Source organism: Rhea americana, unplaced genomic scaffold (genome assembly GCF_003343005.1).
Source record: "Rhea americana isolate MKP2758 unplaced genomic scaffold, rheAme1 scaffold_384, whole genome shotgun sequence".
NCBI lineage: Eukaryota > Metazoa > Chordata > Aves > Rheiformes > Rheidae > Rhea > Rhea americana.
Window position 1 is genome coordinate 244,824 of NW_028186517.1, and position 24,891 is coordinate 269,714.

A 24,891-nucleotide genomic window follows, 5' to 3' on the forward strand; every position below is an offset into this window, starting at 1 on the left:
CAGTGCTTGCAGCCTGCYGGCTCCTGGAACAACGACCTGCTGCCTGCCAGAGGTGTCATTTGACTCTTTCCGGAGCGCCTGCAGTTGATGGGAGCTGGGGGAAGATGACTCCTCACTAGGTCTCAAATAGCGTTACATTGTCTTAAAGTTGGGAAAATCTGTAAAGTCATAAGCAAGTTAACTGAGCTTGGTGTCTTCTGCCTTCAGCAGTTCCTCCTGGCTCTAACTCTCTGTTGTCCCACAAGGCACTCATAGGATATTTAGTATTTGTAGTATTCCTCTCTAATGTTTTCTTTTGGAGGTTAAATGCTCACAAACAGAAGCTCACTGCCCCTTTTCTGCTGTTGCTTCTAAGACTACAACTAGCTGCCACACAAATCCGCTTGGTGAGATGTGGCACAATATAAAGCCAACATTTCTGCCAACCCAGGCAGAGACCCGCGCTGTGTGCCTCCGCCTTCCATGCTGCATGTGCTGGCCGCCTTCCCCGCTCTATGGATGCCATCTGCTTTGCCCAAGGCCCGTCAACTCTGAAAGCTGCTCTCTGTGCTTCTCAGGGAGGGGGTTCCATGGAAATAGCCACCTTGTGAGTAAACAGAAGGTTTGAAGGCTACTGGAGGCATCGTTCCCTAGGCTCTGCTCTTGGGGAATGAGGAAAACCAGTCCTGCTGAGCTATGGGGAATTTGGCTGCATGAGCTGCGTACCGTGAAATGGGCATTGCTTAGCAAGGCATCACAGGTATCACGCCCRTGGTAATTTGCAAACGCTTCCCCCGTATTAAAGGAGGGAATTCAGCACAGCAGGGAGATATTCAGATGTCCAGGCAAACCAGGGACTGGATGAGCAYGCAACTACCCAGGAATGTAGCCAAGACAAGACCTAGCTGGCTGACTGGGGCCACACAAGGAGGCTCTGGGTGTTGGCATGCTCAAATATCTGCACATGCTTAACTTTGAATCTAGCACAGCACAAAGGCTAGATGCCTCCTAGTCCCTGCTAATGGCTTTTAAGCAATTTGTATGACCACTGATAAAAGTGCATTACGGAATACGCTAAAAGCAGYTGATATAAAAACAAATGTTCTCTGGAGTGTAGGAATTGTTTAACRTAGTCTAACTGGGCATTTAATAGTATTCAACAGATTATCAGAGTGGGAAAAGGAGCTACACGTTGGGCTCATAAATATGTTTCAGAAACTGAGCCCTATCAGCATTATCTCTGCCTATAATTAACACTAGAAGGTTGTCTAATGGTAACATTGATTTTTGACTATCCACTTATTTAGAGATCCGCAAGACTCCAAAAGCAGCCGATCCGTCGCTGAAAATCTTGGGATATTTACGGCTCCAAGGTCTGAACTCAGCAGARGAGTTCCAGGTACGGGACTTTGTGATTGCTCTACCAGTGGCACAAACCAGCTCCGACCCAGGCTAGGGGATGCAGGGGTTCCTGCGCTAACTTTCTCCAAATGGGAGGCAGAATAGAAGTGCTGCCTTGGGCCCTATGCCAAAACCATTGGGAATTACGATCCCTTCTGGATGCTCATCCACACTGCAYGGGACTGTACCCTCCCACAGCAGAAATGCTCGTTCGCCAGCACAGCCAGACTCGAGCCACAGCCTCCTTGGCCCAGGGTGGAGCATGGACTCTCACGCCCTGGGGACTTTTGTGTCAAGCTCTTGAAAGGAGCAAGCCATCATGGCTGGAGTGGTCCCTGGCCAGTGGGAACCTCTACTCACAGTTTCTGATGCCTCCGTTCAGTCACACGGTGCTCTCCTCCTGCACAAGTGCTACCGATGGACCCAATGGTGGTATTTTGCCAGTAACAAGTCCTACCCCAAGCCCCTCAAAGCACCAAAAGATCCAAAAGACCATTTGAGAAATTCCATTGCTGCTCCACAGTGTCCTGTGCTCATCCCCAGGGCTTGGGAAGGTTTGCAGCAAGCACAGGCTCAGTGCTGAGCTTTTTAATCCTCAAATAGAACTGGGAGAACCTATAATTAGATTGGATTTGGAAAGGGAACTGTCTTGTTGCCTTGCAAGGTGAGGCTGCAGATCTCAATTCCTACGCATCAGCCCCTGAGACAATCTGGCAAAGCACCAGGAACACCAAGAGGACAGGAGGTTCGCTGGCATCATCCACCGGGGACTGCAGCCTTTTAATGAAATTTAATTTCCATGATTGACAGCTCTGCAAACCAACCTTAAGAATCAAGGCAGTCCCCAGGATCCTCGTTAGGTGCCAGTAAAAATAAAKACGCCAGTTTAATTGACATTACAATCAGGTGGGTGTAGCAGCACTGAGGCAGGACTCGGAGCCGCTCCAAGGAGCACGTAAAGTGCTGTCCCCCAGCAGGGAGACATCCTAGACGTTATTCAATTTAAGAAGTGTCAGCAAACTTCAGCCTGAGGAGTCTTTTCCTCTGAAGGCTGCACTGGTGGTTTSGGTTTGTGGAGCGTCCCAGGCTCCCTTCCTGCTGACCACGTGGCTGGCCGGAAGGAGAGCTGGCAGGGATCTCACCGCACTGCCAGGAAGCACCTGGGTCTCTGTCCAGGACCTTGCCTCCAGCCTCAATTGCATCTTGAGCATTTCCCCAAATAGTATTGAATTAAAAAAAAAAAGTAGAACAAAGAACTAGTAAAATACTCCCTCCTGCAATATAAGCAAGAAATGTTTTGACCGAAATAATTTTTTGAAACAATTTTTACTCTGATTTGGAATAAACCCCAGGTATCCGAATATTGCCACCTGCATGGAAYGAGGGTTCCACATAAGACCAGCTCTGCGCTGGATGTGATACCCCGAGGATGCTTAAGAGACTGCAGTGAGCAGCCAAACCCGGACTCCTCCTCAGAGGAAAGAGGAGATCTGTGCCCTGGCACATTTGGGGCTCTACACTCTTGTCTCTGAGGATAAGGACAGGGCACTCACCTCCTGCTCCTTTGCCCTCTGAGCCTCAGCAGGTGCTCGGCTCTCCTTGCTCTCCACCTCTGGTTTTGTTGTCATGCTTTTCCCTTTTGGCGTTGCACTTTCAGGAACTTTGGAAGGCTCAGTGGGAAGTTTCGGCAGTGGCTTTTCTTCTGCTGGAGCAGGGGCCTTCTTCTCCTGGGCAGTGCTTGGGGTCCTGCTCTGCTCTGGAGCCCTGAGATTCCTCGCGGGCGAAGGGTGCCTGTCGGGGGGAGCCGCCGGCTCTGCCTGCGGTGCGGTGGCCGGCGCCGGCACCCTTTGCTGCTGGCCGCTTCCTGACGGTTGGTGCCGCGGGGAGCCCGTTGGCGTTTGCTTTGGGGTAGGCAGTGGCATTGGGGCAGGGTCTCCCAGGCTCCCTTCTAGCAGTCTCTGAGTTTGGCAGTTCAAACACAGCCATTCATTTTTCTGAAAAACAGAAAGGAAACATTAGCCTGAAGTCTGGAAGCTTCGTACAACAGGGCCAAGGGAAATCTCACTTCCCCTGGAGCTCAGAGGAGAAAGGACAGCCTGCTACACACCAGGTACATCACTTCTCCACTGGTCAAGCTTTTCACAGCCTTGCTCCCCCTTCCCAGCAAGGCCAAGGACAAGGCCAACACTCCTTCTGGCAAGGATTTTTGACACCAGTCAAAAGGGACTTTTGACAATGTGCCTTGGCTGACCTCAAATCTTTGAAAGGTTTCAACTCCTGGAGAAACAGGAACAGGTTTTCCATGCACCAAAGAAAAGGGTTTCAAAGCAATGCCTCAAACAGATTTCACCAAAATAAAACCGCATCTCATGCTGTGGGCGACACCTGGGAAGCTGCACATGGACCAGAGCTCCTGGGGTACCCAGTSGGTGGGGTGACCTGGGCAGACCACCTACGGGAGCAAGGTGTGAACCAACTTTGCTGTGCTTTGAAAATTATGCAAGATTTTTACATTTTTTTGTCCCATCTTGACTGTCCGAGGATGAAAAGGCCAAAATTGCCATTTGGAGCAACATGCAAGTCATTTATGTTTTGTTTGCGACCTCTTGCTTTTCTCAGAAAGGTTTAATGGTAAAGACTAGATTTCTTGCTGACCACACTGAAACACCTCCAACGTTTTTCCAGTGGGGTGCATGGCCCAGCCTAAACTGCCTTTTGCTGCAGGTTTGCTGCACACCAGCCAAGCGTGCACACAAAGCTGCCCTCAGCTGGCACAGCACTTGGAAAATCTTCTCCCGTTCCCTCAACAAGGGGAAGAGGCTGCTTCTTTCACTTAGGGCTGATTTAGGATGAGCCCAAACACCCAAATTCAGCAAATAAGAAGGGCAGACAGAGGGCCAAGGAAGTGGGAGACAGGCGGCAGCGTGCACTGGCTAAGCAGAAAGCGGCTTCAGCCGTTCCAGCCCTTCCTCACCTGAGTCCTGGCTCATCCTCATGTAAAAGTAGCCAAAAAAGTAGCACGGAAATGAGGGGACCGCTCCGCCGCAGGCTGCCCCGCAGTTAACCGTGCATTAAAAGCTACGGATTTGGCGATGGGAAGGAACAATCAGGTGAATTCAGGAGGGAAAGTTGAGGCCTTCTGGTCAGACAAAGCCACACAAACAAGTCCTGCCCAGYGCTGACTGCACCAAAACCACTGCAGCTCTCCTGAGCGGTCAAGAGAGTGGATGCTGGAAGAAGAGCAGAAAGTAACGCTGCCGTTAAGCCGGTTTCTTCAGTTAATCCCTCTGCCTCTGTAAGCTTTAGTGTGTGCAGCTGGCTCGCTGTGTCAGCACAGACCTCATCCACTCCGGCTGCTTCCGCTTTCGTTTCTGGGGACGCCAGAATGGCTTTGCACCTGCCAGAATGCCCTGCACTGGGCTGTGCAGAGCCTCCTCTGCTCCATGTTTTATTAACGAAGACGGCGTGGTGTTGTGTTACCTGCTTTTATACCTTCCTCTACTCACGCCGATCACCATGGTGTCAAAGTGGCTAACATCCCAGCTGATACTGGGACCATGCTTCTAYGCTGGTCAGAAGGCCATAAAAGAATATGCAAGACCCACGTTCCTTCCAGTTCCTCCAGGGCGCTGTTCTGGGATAGGTTCTATATCTGAAAATAACGATGTCCCTTATAGCACATGACGTGCCTTACAGCTCGCAGGTTTGTGAGGGAGGGTTTTCTAAGTCAAACTTCCCGCATAAAGGATGCGAAGAGAGACCTACTACAGGCTCCCACCACTAAAGGTTGAGGCAAGGTAAGCCGAGGAATTATTTATACATTTCCTCATTTTCAAGACTTCGATTACTTGCTGACATTTAACCTTAGATTTTTAACATGTTTCTTTTTGACAKTATCTTTTAGGACACAAACATCTGTGTCACCAATCCGAACTCCAGCTCAAAGTTTCTCTTCTGAGAGTCTAATGGCTTCTCCTGCTGTGGTCTAACAAGTGCTATCCCTAGCAGCACTGCCCACTTGCACTGACTTTGTTGCTGGGCAGAGAAGCCCATCTTAGGGATTTTTCAGAAATTCTGGAAACCCACCTAACCTGGGCTCCTGGGCACAGATGCTGGGTGAGCAGGATTTGGGCATGTGGGTCTTTCAGGGCTTTGGAAAACAGAACACAAGCTCATCTTGCAGCCTCTGGGCGTTGGTAGGTCCTGGGATCTGAGTGATCTGTGGTCATGTCTTGCTGAAGAATCCCCCTCCAAGCACTGAAGCTCCAAGTCTTTAAAAAGGYATCTTTACTAGAGTCAAAGTCAGAGCAGGAAGGAAAGCTCTTTACCTGGATGTGACTGGGGCTGGAGTATTCTGCAGGAATGCACTCTTGGAATAGTGGCTGTAGAAGGCAACAACGCCTCGTGTTCTCCAATACTATTTGAGAGAATAAATGTCATCCATTTGCCGTCTGCACAATTCCCCTGGCTCCTGCTTGCTGTGCCGACCGCAAGGAGCCGGGCAAGCTGGCGTGGCCCCAGCACGCACTAGCAGGCGCATCTGGTGCCAAGATCCGAAAAGCCAAGGACCACGGCCAGGGCAGGTCCTGGGGTGTCCACACTACCTGTGCTCAGTGCTGCAGCTCTGGAAATGCAGCGTGCTACTCCACAGATAGGCAGCAAGTGCCCTAAATCAGAAGAATCAAGGCTTGGTGGCTTTCATGGCACACTTGGATCAGCACGATGTTTTTCAGAGAACTATTATATGTAAGAAAAGACCCTTTGCAGAGCTCACCCTTCACCGGGGACRTGCTGCTACCCGGGATGTGACGCCACTGGGTTCCCTCTTAAGGCTGCGGCTTCAGCACCCATCGCTCTGCAGCAGTGCGCGCTTGGCCAGCGCAGCCTGAGGGACCCTGCTGCTGGTGCCAGCGACGCAGTGGTGGACTGCACTCCCACAGGGATCCCCAGCTACCATCACTCTGCACAGGGCTCTGTTGTGCTTGCTGCACTTCAGATAATGGAGCAATTAACACTGCTGAGGATTGTGACTTTTCGAGAAGATCCATTAGTTCCTGCCGTGCAGTGAAGTTTGTTAGCATGATTATAACCTCCTTCCCATTGCGAAGAACGCGCTCCGTCCCCCAGGAGACTGATGGCATGGCAGGAACCAAGAATAAAAATAACACATCGAAATTGAGAAAGTTACCATGGTGACGCAAGCACTTCAGATACGGGGACGGACAGCCGGGCAGTCAAAGGCTGCCTTCCTCCCCCTCTGGTTGTGCACGTCYGTACGTGGCTGCTGGCGTGGGCCACTGCGACTGGGGTGTGCCTGAGCGACTGCGTGCAAGCACGTGCAAATGTGTGCAAGTCGCAGAGCCACGGGCAGCGCCACGTGCATGAGCACGYGCACACACGCGTGCACACGGGCTTGTCGCTAAATCACCCGAACCACTGGATTGACGTGGCTTTCTCCCAAATCTGAGCAGCGGTGTGTTTTGGAAGAGCATGCCAGAGACKAGGACTTGCTCAGTTCTCTACAGCTGCCAAAGTATTTGCTTAAGCTGAAAAAAACACATTCAACTTCACGTTTTGGGAGGCTTTTCTATGTAAATTAATCCTCCGGGGCATATTCCCCAACCCGCCTCATATCCAAGCAGGCTGTGCTTGCTGGAGCAGCGTCCCTGTTTTCTGGGGAGAGCCAAAGAAGTTTAGAGCAGAAAAACTCTATCCAATCTCAACCCCAGCTAACAGCATGGGAAAACCATGTTAAAAAAACAAACCCCAAAACCATAACTTGCCAAAGCACCTTGTTAGGGGAGCACCTTCATCAGCAATATGCCCAGAGAAGTCCCATGCGCATCCTACAAAAAGGAAGGTCTGAGGAAAAGGGGGAAAACCATGTCATTTAGGATGTCCTTAGAGCAGTAATGGTATTAACCTTTGTGCTAAGCAATCAAAAATGTCTTACAGTTGATGTCCAGATGAGGATGTGGAAATCTGCATCACCCCTAACGCATGTTTGGGATCTCAGGGATGCTCTCCTTGGTTGTCCAAAGAGACCGCAAGATGGAGCAGCCTCCTGGGACAGGTCTTCTTAGGGAATGGAGGAAAAAGCTCAACAGAGGGTCTCCAGCTCATGCCAGCTTGAGCACAGCCATCAGAGACAGGCTAAGCTGTCCAACRTTTGTCCATTCACCCCTTTCCTGGACACCCTCACTGGCAACAGAGAACAGACTGAAGATGGCATGTTCCACCCCGATACATCTTCAAAATCTTATTTTATATGACACCAGTCGGAAGTGACAACATCCTGCAGCATGAGAGCAATGACAACCAACACAGGTTGAGCTGCTTGATCTCAGCATTGAGTTTCAGGCCATTTCAGACTAGTAGGCATAGCCAGAAATGGCCAACTTTTTGGCTAAGCTGGCATACATGCTACTGCCTATGAACTGGTGTCTCAACTGCAGAGAAATGCTACAGAAGAGCAACAAATTCACATTAAAAAGTGCAGTAAAGGAGAAACTACTACCCACCTCAGCAAAATGTGTTAAATAGGGTCTTTCAGGCAGCATGCTGCTGGCTGGCTGCATGTGACTCTGTCACGCTCTCAGGAGATGCTCATGCATCCCCACAGCTGTTCCTACAAAAAGCAACCATTTTCCCCAAGCTCAGGAACATTTGTAGGAAATTCAAGTACTCAGAGCTCTTAGTATTTTTAACCTGAAAGATGGTTTATTTGTTAGAAATGCAAATTGCTTTCAAAGAAGAAATACACGTCAAATGTGTAAGGAAGTTTTCCATCAACTAGCACATCCACAGGAGCAATTTCCATGGGATGGCTCTCCGTTGGACTGACCTCCTGCACTCTTATCTGCCTTACGAGCAGCTGAAACATTCAGAGATGCTTTCTGGGCGAGATATCACACTTCACAAGAAGTCCTAGAGGAAGAAAACACACTGCTGTTCCAAGGAGCATGAGCTCAGAGTCTTCTCTCTAAAATCTTAGGAGCTTTTTGTGACATTGGTATCATTTAAAGAGTAAGACTTTGCACTACAGTGGCCTTCTTCACCTCCACTTTACTGAGTCACCTGGATCTTGGGCTCCAGCCTTTTGCATGGCAAAACCCAGCAATTTATTTTTCATGTAATCTCATGATTTCACACTGCCCACATAGAGAGAGAGGACAACCAAGCAGCATCTGTAGAAAGAGGCCTCTTTAAAAACTCAGTACTTCTGAAGCTCAGTGCCATCACATAAGAAGTGCATCAAGCTCTAGAAAGGATTTGCACAGGGCCAGCATGGTGAAAGTGCTGCCTTTCATACACTCTAGAGCCTGCTCCTCAGCCCCTTCTGGTTTTCCAAGGAGAGAAAGTACACACAGCAGGACACAGAGTGAATCTGGCATCCAGTTCAGCATCAGAAGCAAGAAAATGGTAGCACACAATGGGTCCTCTTGGGAGGGTGATGGCTCTCCGTACAAAACCATTAGGCTCTGGTGTTTGGGAGCTAAAAGGGAAAAATAAGGTCTGGCAGAATGATTTCAATTATGTTTCAAAAAAAAGAAAAAAAGAAAAAAGAAAACGGAAGGCATGTAAAGAAACGAGACTTGAATTTCCTTCCTGGAAAGAAATTAGAGAGAGAAACATTCTCCAAACCCCAGCGCTAGGGACTCAACTCAAGTAAACAGCTCTTTGCCAAGGAACCAGTGCATCTGGGAACAGGCTGTACAACTTCCTTCCTCAYGTGTCTCAGGAAGAAGTCACAAACCAGCAGGTCTACCCTAATAAAGGGTCACTCAGTAGGATCACCCTGATGTGTTTCCAAAGACTTGCCATCCATCTGCCCCCAAATGCTTCTCTGGTGATCGGTGAGGAYAGTTCCTGTAGACAGGAACTTCTCCAGGCTGAGCCTACTGGAGCAGACTACATCTCCCTATGCCATTGCTGTCCAGACCTCCTAGGTGCAATGCAAAACAGCAGTTACCACAAATAAGTATTCATTCCGTAGCTCCACAGATGAGAGCCAGATCTTGCGTGTGGCTGGTGATGGGCTCCCAGTGCTTCTTCACAATACCAAGGAACACTAAACACAACAGAGCTTACTCTGCTCCATCTCCTGCCACAACTGCTGCTCAGAGGAAGAGMATCTCCAGCCTCCAGCAACTCACAGCTTGGGTACCGATTATCTCACTCATGCCATTACCCTCAGATTTAACCTCTACTGGATCTGGTAAAAAGCTGTATCTTTTTTTATCAGCAATATGTCTATGAAAAATCAGCTGTAGAAAGTTATGGAYGGAAGTGAAGCAGCTGTTACCACGCAGAATAGTTTATCTTGCCAAGCCCTGAAAGAAAGAGGCACAGGTGGAGCATATGAATAGATATTAATCACCGAACTGGGTGATAAACCTGTCTGAGCTTCCTCAGAATAGAGTTTTATTTCAAAAAGCACCTCTGCAATGTTGTGACAGACTGTGTCCACAAGCAAGGGCAGCACAAGCAATCACAGCARTGTGACTATCAAGATGAAGATTTATGGGGTAGTCCTGACACTGCTGCTCATGGAAAAGCACAGCGAGGGTGTTTGGAAGGAGAGGTGTCATTCCCAGTAGAACGTGTGCTCCAAAGAAGTCCAACTACAAAGGGGCTCTTGGCTGAATGCAGTTGCCATAGCTAACAGCATGTCTCCACGACTTCTGGAAAGGCCCCAGTGCTAAAGATATTGCAATTGTCCTGCCAGCCCTGCAAGCTGCACGGGTTGTGCCCTGTGTGCCAAGGACCCTTGCCAGCTTAGGGTCCTGAAGCAGCTGAGGGATGTTTCTCAGCCAAGCCTCCACGCTGTAGCTGAGGACACAGTGCCCAGTTCGGGAGAGAAGGTTGCTTAGTATGAGTTGAGTCTTTTCATTAAGCAGTAGAAAATGGGGAGAATGACTGAGAGTGTGGCAACAAACTTCCTCACAAGCACTGTGGACATGCTAGACTGGAAATCTCAGCACTTTGAAGAGGTCCTGTGCACACAGGAGACCAGAGATCAAACCAGTTCCTTGCAGTGAGCCATCCGGGCCGCTGAGATTTCTTTTCCCAGCTCTGCAGACACAGTATGGCAGACATGCACATATCTGAACTCAGAGGCTTCCCCCTAGCTTGTATGGATATGTGYTCTGTGTTGGCCTCCATGGTCTCCCGCTGCAGTGCCTTCCACAAAGCACCTACCAAAGGCAACAGCACATGTTCTCCTTTCTTTAGGCTTTACCATTGCTGAATGACCCAGTGCTCTGCTCCTACATTTCTGCACGCAGGAGGGGAGTATCAGGTTGCAGCAGTATCTGCAGCAGTCTTCCTACCCACTGAAGGGAACACTCCACCCTTTCCTGGCCTTCATTTAGCAGAGCTTTCCCTGTGCTGTGAACCAGCCACCAGGCCATCCACTCTTCTCTCAAGTCTCCTAAATTTACTCTTTCCAGGAGTCCCATTTCTCCCTCCACATTTACCCCCATCCTACCCCCTTAACTCACCTATCTCTATTTCTCCTGAAAGGGATATCAGCAAGAAAAGCAAGGCATAATTTTTGGTATCACCAAGGTCTGAATACACAGTTCCCACTCCACTGCCTCYCCTTCTACCATGCCTGCAAGCTTTTGCACCTAGGAATCCGTCCAAGCTGCAGTTCTCCAGGTGGAGGCCTTAAGAAGTAGCAACTGTGCTTGCGCTGCCAACACAGTGCTCTGGGCTGTGCATCGTCCACCTCATTATTCCCAGTCCCTTGGTGACTGTGACTCCASGAGCCAGGAGATGCCTGAAGGCAGCAAAGTGCCTTTCTCCCATTCTGTCACCTCCATATTACAGGAGGCAACTCTACAGGCATCAGTAAGATCTCCCCATGCAGTCTGTTCCCGTGAAAATCATCTCACCTGCCTTTAGAGGTCTAAAGGTAGCCACCTTGTCTAAGCTAGCTGTCTCTGTCTTCTCTGTAGCCAATGGAGAGTCATCCATCTACTGTAGATACCTTCTTGAGATAAGTTAACTTCCCCTCTGAGTGTATCTCTCCCACTGCAGAGCCCTAAACTCTTTATCTAATTAGGCCACTTTGTTGCAGCAAAAATTCAAGCTACACAGCAAGCAATAACGGAGCTTTGGAAGGCAAAAGCAACTGGAGGGAGCCTTGGAAGCAGGTCTTCTCCAGGGCCCATGGGTGCCTGCACTTGCCTGTCCTTTCTCTCAYGCAGTTCTGTGAAACTATCTTTTCAGAAGTTATGAACATCTTTCAAAAAGGAGGAGAGAATGACCATCCAGCTTAAAACTTCCTGTACCTTAGTCTACTCCCTCAGACTTCAACCCCCAGAAGTTCAGTGACTTCACTGAGAGAGGGATTATGGCTACGTCATAACTATTTTAAAMTCTCTCCCATAACACCCTAGCATCACAGATTCTTTTCATTTCCAGTCTTACRGGTATTTCAGTTTTAAAGGAAATTAAATAATGAGGGCAGATTACTACAATAGCTTAACACTTCTCTGTCTCCATACAACTTCTGTTTCGCTCTGATCTGTTTTCCTTCACACAATAAAGGTTTAATAGCATAATCATAATACTTAAGGATCTTTTTTCTGGGTTATCAGAAAATGCTGGGTACACAAGTAACAAAAAATTTCCCAGAGATATTACCCAAAGTACATGCTGTGCGGAAAAGAACAGGACAATCTTGCCTAGTGAAATTCTCAGCAAGAGCTGTCGTTTTATGACCTGGAAAAAGCAGCTTGCAACTGGGGCTGTAAGTGGCAGAGAGCCTGAAGGGATAAGGCAGGAGCTCTATGTTAATAGATCAGAAGCATTTTTCCCATTCAAGTCATGAAAGGGCTATTTTTACCTATGCAGGAATGTCCAGGAATAGGGGGCTTGACATTTGCTTTACTTTTGATGTTTCATGATTTAAAATCTTTTCATTTTTCTTCTATCAGCCAAATGTTCAAAGTCATTCTGCCCAGACTCCTCTTTTGTAGACCTGTTGCTTCAGAAAGCTCAGAGTGGCAAACTTACAGAAGAAACAGGCTGGGACTGGCCAGCCGTTCCCAAAGGAGTTTTTACCCTTTTTCAAAGGTGGCCTTTCACTGGACCAGTTTGAAAATGAGGCTGCAAAGCCAGCTCAGGTGGAGGAGCAGCAGCTTTGTTAGCCTTTTCTCTAAAGGATGACTTCTTGACTTGGCCATTGCCACTAGCCAGGCATGGGACAGAGCTGAACAGCAGAARGGGCAGATGTTGACTGTCTACCCAGTTCTCATCCCCTAACAGATAGACTCTGCATCTCCTRGGGCCACAGTATCCAAAGGCCTCCGTCTGGAAGGTGAGGATCACCAAAAGCTAATGCTCACCTACGTGGTCAGTGGTAGATACGGTACTTGACCTCACGTATGATAGAAAGCTTAGAAAAGGAGGCAAACATCTTGGTACAAAGGGACAAGATGATGGCACAGCCTGAGCATCAAGCTGTTGGTAGGGTCCTCACAAGCCTTGTTTCTACCAGGCCAAGGTGGACATTGCCTCTGAGCCCTTCCAGAAGTCAAGGAGAGCCAAGTGGACTTTGGGATCCAGGGGCACACCGCAGAGGGAAGCAGGGAATTCAGCACTTGCTGCTGGCAGAGGTGTCTCCTTGATCAAGAAAGGAATCTGACTGCACGCAATCTTCATGGTTGCTTCAGGAGCACAGGAGAAAGGTGCAAAGACAGCAACACAGGCAGTCATCTTCCAGGGAGCTGTTCCCAGCGTGGCCAGGTCAGGAGGGAGAGGCATAGCCTGGAACAAGGGCTGAAGTGAGGGGAAAGTAGTGACTGCACCTATGTGATGGCAGTGGAATAACTGGACCAAAACCTGAATATGCCACTCTGCCAAAGGCCCCAATTATTCATGTTGACTCCTTGATACTTAACTTAGCTTCAGTTTTGTTTCTTTATTCTCCTCTGTAGCATTAAAAATGTCACAGGCAGAAATGGGACATCGTACAAGGCCTGCAGAGATCCTTGGTGTCCCTGAGAAATCTCACTGGTTCTTGGCTCTGTTCACATGCTCTTGGTTAAACTGACCTCCAGCTTTTGGGTCAAATCTAGGAATCAATCCATTTTGGCAGGAATTGATGGACTTCTTCTGGAATCATCTTGGCACGGTTCAGGCACTCACTACAAGSGGCTTGGGCACTGGGATGTCCTCCTTTTCTCCTGATGTATGCTGTAGCTTTTTGAATCTCTACTTTTTTGCAAGATGCTGGAGATGATACTTTGCTGCCAGCGGTCAGAGTGGACTTTTCCAGGGACACTTAGGGGCTCACCATCARATACATGACTGCCTGTAGAACTACCTTGGAGGAGATGCAGCCTTATAGCCTATGCTCCTTGTAAAGCAGAGCAGGGAGCAAACTGGCCAGGATGGGGTGCAAGCAAAGGCGAGCAAAGTCCAGTGAACCCCAGGGACAGTCTGCACTGCTGCTCTCCTCTGACTCCCACGATCTGCTCCTTACAGTACTTGCTTTTCATAGATACATCTTAAGAATACATTATGGCTTTGGTGGGCCATAAAAAACCCTTTCAGTACAGCAATATTTAATTACTGCTTAATCAAAGAGAAAGCCTAATTAAGGGGCAAGTACTGCCTATTGTATCTTAATGATTGCATTTGTCTTCTTTTATTTCAGCATTCACTCTCATCACTTTGCTTCTGAATCAGATCTCACCACCACACTCTGCTGTGTAATTATTTCAGACTGCAGAAGAAAATGTAATTGTGTGACACAAATTGAATCCCTTCCTCATGGAAATGTACAACATTTTATCTTTCTTTCAGGAATGCCATTTTTCTTTGCCAGAGCTCCCCCTTCACATAAGCAGCAAGGAGGAGACACAAGGGAGAAGGGATGCTCGGGCTCTGCCGTGGGAGAACTCAGCTCAGCTCCTGCCCATCTCTCTCTGCCACTTCATCAGGTCTGTTCCCAGCTCAGTCATGCAGAAAATAGAGAAGATCAGTCCACCTTGAACAATTCAGCCTGCTCTTTACAGGCAGTTAACACACTCCCTGGAGAGGACATCGCCCACCCTTCTGATTTCAGACTGCCCAGGCCTTGCTGCTTGAGAAGCTCTGGACAAAGGGACATACCCATCTGCTTTTACCCTTTCAGGGGCAAAATTCAGGGCAAGAACTTGTGTGAGCCCGAGGATGACCAGAGCTGGTGACCACCTGACCCAGTCCTCTTGGGCAGACTCATGGGGAAAGCCTATGGAGGTAGAAAGACAGAGGAGTCTCCAAACCATAAGACGTCCCTTCCCTCCAGAAGCAGAGGAAGCCAAACATGCAAAACCTTGCCCTGCTTTCACATCAGGGCATGTTTTTGGCATCTCTTTCAAAAGCTGAGGCATGTGCTAGGGAGTGCAAGGCTCCTCTGCCTCCACTCACATGCCCAGAAAACTAAGTCTGGCAAGACAGTAAGGAGGCAGGGTGCACATGGGGCAGGTATAGCTGAGCCACTGTGGCAACACAAGCATCAAAATCTTGCATAGTCCTAGGAAGAAATACTAATGAGACTCATCTTCAGGGTCTGGGGGAAGCTGGACTAGGGACTTTGCGCTTCCCTGAATCCCTGAAACTCAGCTGCATAAGGGAAAACATGACCAATGCAGGAGGCAATGGAGCAGCGGAGATGAGCTGCTGGCATCATCTCTTCAGGCTGGGGCTTACTGGTCCTCCAAGGCTGGGTGAGCGCTGGACTGATCACTGCAGCAGGATATCTGATGGCTCTGCAGAGCCTCYTCCACATGTGTCTGCCCAAGGCTTTCAGTCAGGACCACTTGTCTGGGAAAAAGYTCCGAACTCGTGTAGAGAAGAGGATGGACGGGAGCTGGGGAGGAAGGTCAGTATGCTGAGAGCCCTGAACACTCATCAAAACATTTAGATTGCAGCCCAGCCTGAGCATCTTCCCTCTGTTTTCTCTTAGCCGTTGCTCCACGGCCATTTCTCTTGGCAACTGCACCCGTTTCAGCAGCTCCCCCATCGCCATCCTGCTTGCTCAGATGTGACAGCTCGACTCTTTATGGGACCACACTGGGAACTGGGTAAGGGAATGATCTCTGTTAAAAATAGCCCTGCCAAAAAGATTCTTGAGCTACACTTTGAAATGCCACTTGCCTTTAACAGTAAGCAGAAAGCCTCAAATGTAAACAGGAGACAGAAACTCAGGAATGAGAAGGCCGCAGGTTGAGTTGGACCTTAGCCTTTTGTAGCTGTGAGATGTGCCAGACAACCCCTGGGTGACACCTAAGATGGAATATTTTAACTTAGTGTTTTATCTTTCTTGCTTTTCTTTTGGAACTGTATTTCCAATATTGCCGTCAAGACAGTATTTCTCTTTGTTCTACTGCGATAAACCCGGCTCGCCCTGCAATCCCGTCTAAGGCACAAAGTAGGCTCAGCAGGCACATTGCTTTCACAGGAAGGATGAAGCCCAGTAAATCAGCAGTGCCCTGTGAAGGTCCACAGTAGCCCAGCACATTTTGGAAGATGTGAGGAACTGCGCTCCACTTCTTGCTAAGCTGCAAAGGCCGGTCTGGGGCTCAGAGTGCCGAGTGCCATGAGCCGGGGGGAAGACTGCCTGGCAGGCGCTGTGAAGCACCTCACCTCTCTGGCAAGGTGAAGACAGTGGAGGGACTGTCTGCTCCTGTCTCCAGGAAATCCCAGACTGTCACAAGCGATCATAATGAGAAACTCTGATTACAGCCGAACAAGCAGTGAAATAGTCAGCTACTACAGTTCCGGGTTTCTGTCTAGGGCGAAGTTATCGCCCTACGTGATAGAGCATGAATATAAGGCACAGTACTACCTGCAGGACATGCTCAAGCCTCAGCCTCGGCGAGCATGTCTCTGTGCACTGAAGAGCTCTTCCCTTTGAAAGCCAACTAACTGTCCTTGAAGGCTGCATCTGCTTGCTGGAAATAGTATAGCCATGTTAGCACAACGCTGCGCCCGGGCAAACGATCCCTGCTCTTACAGGGAATTTGCCCAAGCAAAGTGCTGCCCTGACACGGCTTCCTGGCCCCTCGATCCAGCCCGGCTCCCTCTGCCCTTCGGGAGATCAGGCATGTCATCGGTGCAACAGGATCAGCTCCGTGCGGGGAGGGCGTAGGTGTCCTAAAGTCACACCCAAGCTTGCTGCAGAGTGGCTGCCTAGCAGCAGCATGCTCAGGGCTTATCTTCTGAGCAGCACATCAGGCTGGAAGGCGGTTTGCAATCCTTTCCGTTAGGAGCACGAGATGATACAGCTCTTCAGCCATTTGCCTCCAGAAACAGGCTCAAAACCCCAGGGCCAGCTCCGCTAGTCTCCAAAAAAGCTCCTTCAGGGATAYGAACAGCAGAACACATCACCGATCGCGCCACGGAGCACTGCCTCCAAACTTGCTGTGCTCCCGCAGGGAGCTCTGCCCCCCCGGTCTGACAGGCAGCACTTTAGTCTGAACCGCCGTGGAAAATCAATACACACTTAGAGCCACTAATGGAAGAAAACTAATGAACGAATAAATGAATTTTTCCTCGACTTTGAAGAGCTCCCCCCGGCCTTCCTAGGCAGCATGTTAGCAGTGAACATTGCACAGAGCAAAGTGTATGCTGCGAACACGGACTGTGCCCGAGTAAAATTTGTTATAGTGTCTCTGCACTTGCTGCAGTAAAYACCTCAGCAGCAGAAGCTTCAAACTTCCTGGCTTCTCCATGTGCGCAAGTGAGCATGAAATTCTCCATGGGGCATYTCCTGGAAAATCAGGGCCAACCAAAGCAGCAGGCGCCCCAAGCAGRTCCAGCAGCAGACAGGAGCATCCGGTCACCACCTGGTGATTTGTTTCCAACAAATCCCTTCCCTCAGTGACCTCTTAGTCCCAGTCTTCAAGAGCACCCTCAACATCTAGGAACTGACATTCGTAACACTGGTGGATATTGAAAATCACAGGCTCAATAAAGATGCTAGTTTTGAGGCACCGGACATGGTCCTGAGCCAACCACTCCACGCTTACAGGTGATAAATTACCTGTCTCTCTCTTGCTGTCTCTTAAGGTCTGACAGCTTTAGCAGTTCAGTATTTGATCATCCCACAGCTCCTCTGCTCCAGAGATACCAACTCTCATCTTTCAAATGGATCAGCTTTAGAGCAGCTCTTCTGAACTTATATTTCMCTTTGAAATTTGCTGCTTCCATTTCAGACCTGAAGAAGAGTTTATGTACCTGCAAGCTTGCTTACTTGAGGCAYAGCAGTATAATAAAAAGTGGTATAATAAAAGAAACTGCTGCTCCCCCAACAAACTGTGCCTTGACTTCGGTGAAAAACACGTTCCAGGAGATTCGTCTCACCACTGAATCACAATGAAAACTACTTGCTTTTTGGGGGCTTTGGGGGAATTTAGGTACTCGGGCAGAAAGTCATCACGGGACTCCAGAGTTTGGGAATGCCGGGGATGGGGCTTGCTCCTCTGTGGCTTGAAAGCACACTTGGCAAAGGGTTGAACCATGCCCTGTGCAAGAAGGGGCTGAGTGGGCAGCAGGGATTTCGCGGTTAACACGGCCAACAACATTAAGCCGCCTCTGAGAAAAATGCAAACATTCGACGACCAGACGATTTGCTAACAGCTCTTAAATCCACATAAAGATTAACAAGATCCTATGAAGATAATAATAATTAGGATGTATTTAGTGCTTTATATTTTCAAACTGCAGAATACACATGAACTAATTGTCTTCTCCTCACCAGGGAGGTAAGCAGATAAGGAGCTTAGGGCAAAGGCACTTAGGCATCTGGCTGAACCTTTGTGCTTAAAGATGCTGGAAATCTGGCACTTGGGCCTGATGCTCAGAGGTATTTGAAGTCTACGGAAGCCAGGTACCTAAACACCTTTCAGGACAAGGACACCGGCTCATCTGACACCGAGGTTTGCTGCCCTCTSGTGGCATTTGCAGGTCCCCTTTTGGTGGACGTTACGGTGCCATCTTGGAGACACTGAGTTCCACCGTGAAAAGCACGAATTGGAGCACAGCCTGGAGAACCAGCRCTGCGGCCGATGAAGGCTGACGAAGACCCACTCACCAAGCGAGTCTTTGGCGCRAGGAGAAGCCAGAAAGCGCAATGCAAGGCACAAGCAACGCTGTCGGGAAGCAGAGCAGCGTCGAGATGAAGAAAGGCCTTAATAATAAAAAGGAGGGATGAAACCAAAGCGCGTCTGAGATAGCATCTTAAATAAATTAAGAAGCGGCTGGCACAGTAGGAAGTAATGGAAATCTGCCAGACGTTGCTAGCCAGGGATGCAGAGAAAGCAAAGGAGCAGTGGGAACAGGGCACAACACACCCAGATTATCAACTTGTTAAATCCCAAGAGGAATCTACTTATTAATTCTTTGGGCTCCCAGCTTTTTTCCCTCCAAATCACTGACATTTTTCAGATGAATAATAATAAAAAAAAGTTTTCAGAGAGCAACCTAACTCCTGTGGTCACTATCAGTGAGAACCATGGGGCAGAAAAGAGCACAACAAAACCCTGAGCAGCAGAGAGAGACTAAGGAGAAAAAAGCCAGAACCAGGAAATATGGGATTCAGAAGAGAGAAAGAGCATGAGGTGAGGCTGCCTTTCCAGGACCCCGAGAGCAAGGATACCTTCCTCCAGTTAGCAGGAGGCTGCGTCTACCCCGCCGATCTGCAAATCTGCAGGCTGAGTATGGCCATGGCTCACAAACCCTCACTCTGCAGCGGAAAAAACGTACCCTTCCTGAGCACTCCCCAGAGACGGGGAAAGCATTGGAGCAGCTCATGTGCTGGAGAGATGCTAAAAGCAGCCGCCATCTCCTGTCAGGCTCAAAAGAAGCGTGCCAGTGCCTGGGAAATCATGGTGCAGGGGCAAAGGTGCCACCAGATATGGCTTGTGCATCCCAGGAACTTGAGCATCGTGGGTGCTTCTTGGCTCTGTTTATGCATCACATCTAACTGGTAAGAATGATCCCATTTTTCAACCGTACCCAACACGGCCGGCATAAGGAAACGTATGATAAGGCACCAATTACTGCAGGCGCTGCTCTGAATGCCTTGTGATTACAATTCTGATTGCTCGATGCGCTTCCCTTTCGGCGCTTTGCAAAGGATTTGTGGCTGCCCCGATGATGGAGTCTGAAAGGGAGGCAYTGCTGCTTTGAAAAGAAAAACCAGCATGTGAAAAGCACACCACAATCCCCTCGCACGCAAATAAACACGTGGGCCATGGGCACTGCCAGCACAGGCGACGCACGTCGGGGAGCATGGTGTGCTTCAAATGGCCCTGGGGCTGCTGCCACCCACGTCCCAGCTGCAGACTGAGYCCCGGGGGGGAGAAAACGCCGGGAGCAGGAGCCCCAAATACCTTGCCTTGGTCACCTGTTGGACGGGCCAGGGCTCTTTTCTCTTTAGCCCTGGGTGGGTGGGGGGGGGTCTCATGGCCATGCCTGCTTGCTCATGGCCAAGAGATGAGAGCCAGGAAAATCAAGGCAAACTTTGCAGAGGTGCAACCAAGGGAATGGCAATAGGTGTAGCTCCGTGSCAGCAGTGGGAAGGCGAGGGGAAGCTGCCCGGAGCAGGGTGCTTCAGAGAGCGGAGCTGCCACGAATGGGGCTCTGGCGTTAAAAGAGCTGATCGGCAGAAAAAGTCAGCAGGAGAGGAAACGATCCCATAGGTGAACGGAGAGCGCTTTGGCAACATCAGGGCTGGAACGAAAGCAGGCCAGCACCTGGCAGCAAAACTGCTCTGGCACCGACCGGAACATAAYGTCTCCATTAAAGTGATGAAGCGGCTACGAGTAAGAGAAACGGAGGGGCGAAACGGGGCAAGGCTCGTGCAGCTGGGGCAGTCGTGGGAGCCAAGACAAGTGCTTCAGCCCCAGGGCGAAGGGGTGAGGTCTACAAGCCTTTGGAGCTAATCAGAGCTAATCATGCTTCAGTCCGTTCCTGCACGAGCGGCAGGAAAAAATCTACTTCTCCGGCCCAGGGTGCACATGTGTACGCACACGTGTGCGGACCGTGCGCGGGTGCGCGTGCACACGGGCCTGCCTGGCTCCTCTTGCAGAGGGGTCACATTAGCTGGCAAGTGGCCAAAGCAGCGCTGGCCAACCTCTAATGGGTTTTACCCTGCAATTGGTCTAATTTGCTAATGGGTAACGCCTAAAACTGTAATTAAGCAAAATAGAAGTCTCCCTGCATAATTTTGGTCAAYGTCGTCACTTGGCAAGTTAATTAAATGCTGAATCCCCTAATGGCTGTCRCATTTTAGCAACATATCCGGCAAGCGTTAGCATCACATTTGTGCATGAATCTTCTGTTCAGTGAATCGAAAGTCTGAGAGTCTCAGCTCTGGCCAAAAGCACCGGAGGCGAACGTTAACCGCCTCGCTCGACCCACACATGCTTAGCTCCACCAGACCATGTCAGTGCAGCCTGCGGCCTCCCCCATCCATCCGCTCCTGGGATGCCCCTGGCCCTCCCCGGTACAGCTYGTGGCTGTACTGCTGCATCGGTGCTTGTGTTGCTCCAGGGCACTCAGCCCGGAGACCCCGGCTGCAAACTCTCCAGCTACTGGCGGTTGGATTGCAGTGGTCTTCGTCTCACTGCAAGCTGTCCCTCACAACACCATCTCYAGGGCTTTGTCCAGTCATTCGCAGTTCCAGAGTATTCCTTTACACAACAAAATGATGTATATTAAAATACTAGGACTGTACAAAAAAGATAAGAGTCCTGAGGTGTAACTACCCTATCAGCCAGATCTCATCTCTCAGAATTAAATGCACTGAATCTCACAAGAATATTTCATTTATTTGCTGACAAGTACTGTGCAGGGCGGTGACAGATGGGTGACTGGAAAATATGGAAAACACTTCTGGTATCTGAATCAAGATCCAAATTAACAGCAAGAACCTCATGAAAACGTTTCTCAAACACYCTTTTCGGAACATCTCGCAGCCCTGCTTGCAGGAAACCTCTTGTTTAGGAAGCGCCCTGGTATCTAGATACCTTCTATCCACCCTCCCACAACAGAGATGGGAATATCTCACTTGATGAACCTCTTTCCCAAGCTCTCAGTACCCTTGCTTTAAGAAAACCACAGCTTTGGCCTGAAGCTGAATGGGTTTTAACATGATTTTAAATGAAACAGACTGACTCATGCTTTATCATTAAATGCCAGGACTGTCTTCAATCCATCTTAGGGCAATATCTCCAGTCAGTTTTTCTTTGGGTTAGCAATATTATCGGTGCCTTCTGACCATCTTCGTGCCTTTTCCCACCCGACGCCCCAAGCCCCAAGGCTGGCCCTCTACCTTGACCTGCTCCCTAGCAAGCCACAGCAACAGCCCCTACCACAGCTAACAGTGCTTCACTGATGCACATCAACTGACTATTTGGCCCCAAATCCCTTTTTTAATTATTTTTTTCAGAAAACAAGCAAAAACTGGCAATACACCCAGAGAGGCTGCGTGTGGTGGAGCCTTTGAGCTAGAAGAAAAGGGTCAGCTCGGCATGTTGAAAAATCATCCCAGAAACGCCCTCCTAAGTGACCTGGGACTGACTCGTGATGGGGCTCAAGGCTAGGCCAACTCTAACTCACTTTCCAGCACCACATATGAAATCCTTTCCTCCAGTTCAGTTCCAACACGCAAGCATCACACTCTTCCCACCTGTACTTGCTCACCCACATGCTGCTCTCACGTGTGAGCCACCACTCACATGCCACAGGTATTTTTAACAACTGCTCCAGCATGCTCCTAAAGCACGAAATCAGTTTTCCAGACAGTAATTGCCCAAACCGATCCTTTCCTCCTCCTCTGGAAGAGCGATTGCTACATTTGTACCTTCCTACACCTTTGTTCTCCCTCCTCCAAGCTTCAGAGGTTTCCCAAAAACGGAAATGCCCGGGCATCCTGAGCCGTTTGGCTTGAAGAGTTTGATGGAGTGGCTTTCCATGCAGGCCAGCCTACTTTTCACCTGCTCGCAGGGTGCTTGCCACGAGAGGTGACACCCCAACCCATCCCGTGGGTCACCGTTTCACAGCCCAGCTCATCTTGCGAAGATCTAATGAAAAGCTGGCGTGCCTGAAACCTCGACTGCTTTTTTTTCCCCCAGCCCTTTTCAACTGATCTAATAAAAGCTGCTATCTCTCCCTAGCAACTTTCGCTCCTCTTGTGTCCTCAGATGAACACCAGTGTTAATTCATTTGGCTCCTTGGAAGCTGCTTCCTGAGCACCAGCTAATGCTTTCTTCCCCTTAGTTTCAGTCCATTATCACAGCTGAATTCTCATTAACCGTTCCAGATAATGTCTCTGCAGGCTGAAGGTACCACATACCTCTGCCAAATCCATCTGATCAGGCTTCTGCACTTTTAGCAGAAGATACTAACTGGGCTGATCCATGCCAAACGGACACTTCTTTGTGATGGTCTCAAGTAGAGGAAAGGATGAATCAATCAAACATATATCCTRGATATCCTATATCCAGAGCACTGGAACAGGTTGCCCAGAGARGTTGTGGAGTCTCCTTCTCTGGAGATCTTCAAAATCCACCTGGATTCTATCTTGTACAACATGCTGTAGGTGACCCTGCTTGAGCAGGGGCGTTGGACTAGATGATCTCCAGAGGTCCCTTCCAACCTCAACCGTTCCGTGGTTTTGTGATTCTGGTCTAAACTAGAATATTCATAAAAGATATTTTTAACCTTGTGCGTGGCTAGCAAATAGCCAAGGATCTTGTTTTACCTCTGTCTCAGGCTCTATCTCTCCTAAGTGGCTGAAGCGCTGATGTAGCAGTGATGTGATTTGAAATGGCTGTTAGGAAATGCTCTGCTTCAGTGTAAACGCCAGACAGGAAGGCATGAGCAAACATGGGGAGAAGACGCTCGCCAGACCACCGTCCGTTGGGAAGATCCATTTACAACAGTCACGAAGCAAAAACAGTTTCATTTCGCTATCAACGTTTACAGCTGTGCTGCATATTTTAAACACCATAAACACTCGAGTTTGCATACATCTTAATCTGCCTGGAGCGGGTGGGATTTCACGATAGCTCATGTCAAGGCTTCCAGGCAGCTGTGGTGCCCCAGGACGGGTAACATGGTTGGTGCAGGGCATCTAGGGCAGAGATACCAAAYCTGCTGAGAAGGCCTATTTGAGGACCAAGTGTCTCCCAGGGACCATGAATGGCTCAAGGGAAGGCGGCCGTTATCCAGCCAACTGCTGGCAACACTTTCATCACACGGAGATACTGGAGCTGGTGATTCCTAGCATGGAGATGTGTCTGGCTCTTGAAAAGAGCAACTTCAGTGGTCTTCCCTGTCACCCTGTGAGCCTTCCCAGAGCCTGAGAGCACCGCTGTACGTTGAGTTTCAAGGGCCCGTCTCCGCTAATCAAGTTGATGAGCCACTTGGCCAGCAGTGCGTGGCAGCACGCACACGGCAGACAGCATCTCCCCTGCCGCAGTTAGCGGATGCCTCGCAGCCGGACCCAGCCTCCCTGCCACCTATTGCGTTTCGGGAGCTAAGCCTCCAGATTGCACAGTGGTTTGGGCAAAGGGATGTGCTTTCCATCTGCTCAGACTCCCACAGCGGCGAGCTGTGCATCGCTAACTCCCTTCTGCCTGTTGGCAGCGATGCCTGCTGCCGGGCAAAGCTGCTTCACGCACCAGAGTAAGGAGCTTGAGGCAAAAAGACTGCAAAAAAAGTGCAGGCTGTACCAAAACGTAACAAGCTGTCCTAGGAGCAGAGCTAATGATGAAGCCTCATTTCCCGTGAGTTTGTGTCCTCCCTCCCCAAGTACTCGCATAACTACTGCAGTAAATCATGCGAGAGTATTGAACGCCTGCAGAGTGGATTTTGCCTCCTTCCAGCTTTCTCCACGGGCCCTCCAGCATGAGAGAAAGGAAGACAAAAGCGGTTGACTGAGACTGCAGAGCACTGATCAAAGAGGCATGGGACAACCGCGCTCCCGGAGAAGGGCTGTGACCCTCTCTACCGCAGGCAGCACGGCGCGACCCGGGGCTGCGGGAACTGCCAGCGAAGTAGCTGGTTACGGCTGTACCCCGTAGCTGGGTCCCCCACTCTGCTCTCCTCCTTCCACAACCTCTTGAGGTTTCCACATAGGAAACCTCATTTCTAACCCACATTTGCTGCCCACGGTGCTCCCACGTGCCCAGAGACCCCGCTACACACGTGCCGAGGTGCGCCCCGTGCTTAGCRCGCAGCACACGCGTGCGGCCCGGCAAGCTGGAAGCACCCGAGGCCGCACAAAACATCTGCTGCTCATTCCAAAAAGGGGAAAAATAAAGAAGAAAAGGCATCTAAGCTCTTAAGCGCACCTAAAGAGACGCCTGTGGGTGTCTTGGGGCGATGCCAAAACGTCTCTGGCACGGCCGGCGCAGGCACAGCTGAGCAGCTCACCGGCGAGACGCCCTCCGCGGCGCGAGGGGTGCGCGCAGCGCCCGCCGGGCTGAGCGGTGAGCCGGAGAG

General features: G+C 49.7%; 1 protein-coding gene across 1 annotated transcript in view; it reads right to left on the bottom strand.

The window, feature by feature from the left end:
- Positions 1–24,891, bottom strand: part of BSN (bassoon presynaptic cytomatrix protein) — a 121,576-nt gene that overhangs the window by 19,284 nt on the left and 77,401 nt on the right. The window contains exon 4 of the mRNA XM_085313415.1: positions 2,934–3,374. Within this exon, the coding sequence (XP_085169541.1) occupies positions 2,934–3,374 (441 nt within the window). The remainder of the gene's footprint in view (positions 1–2,933; positions 3,375–24,891) is intronic.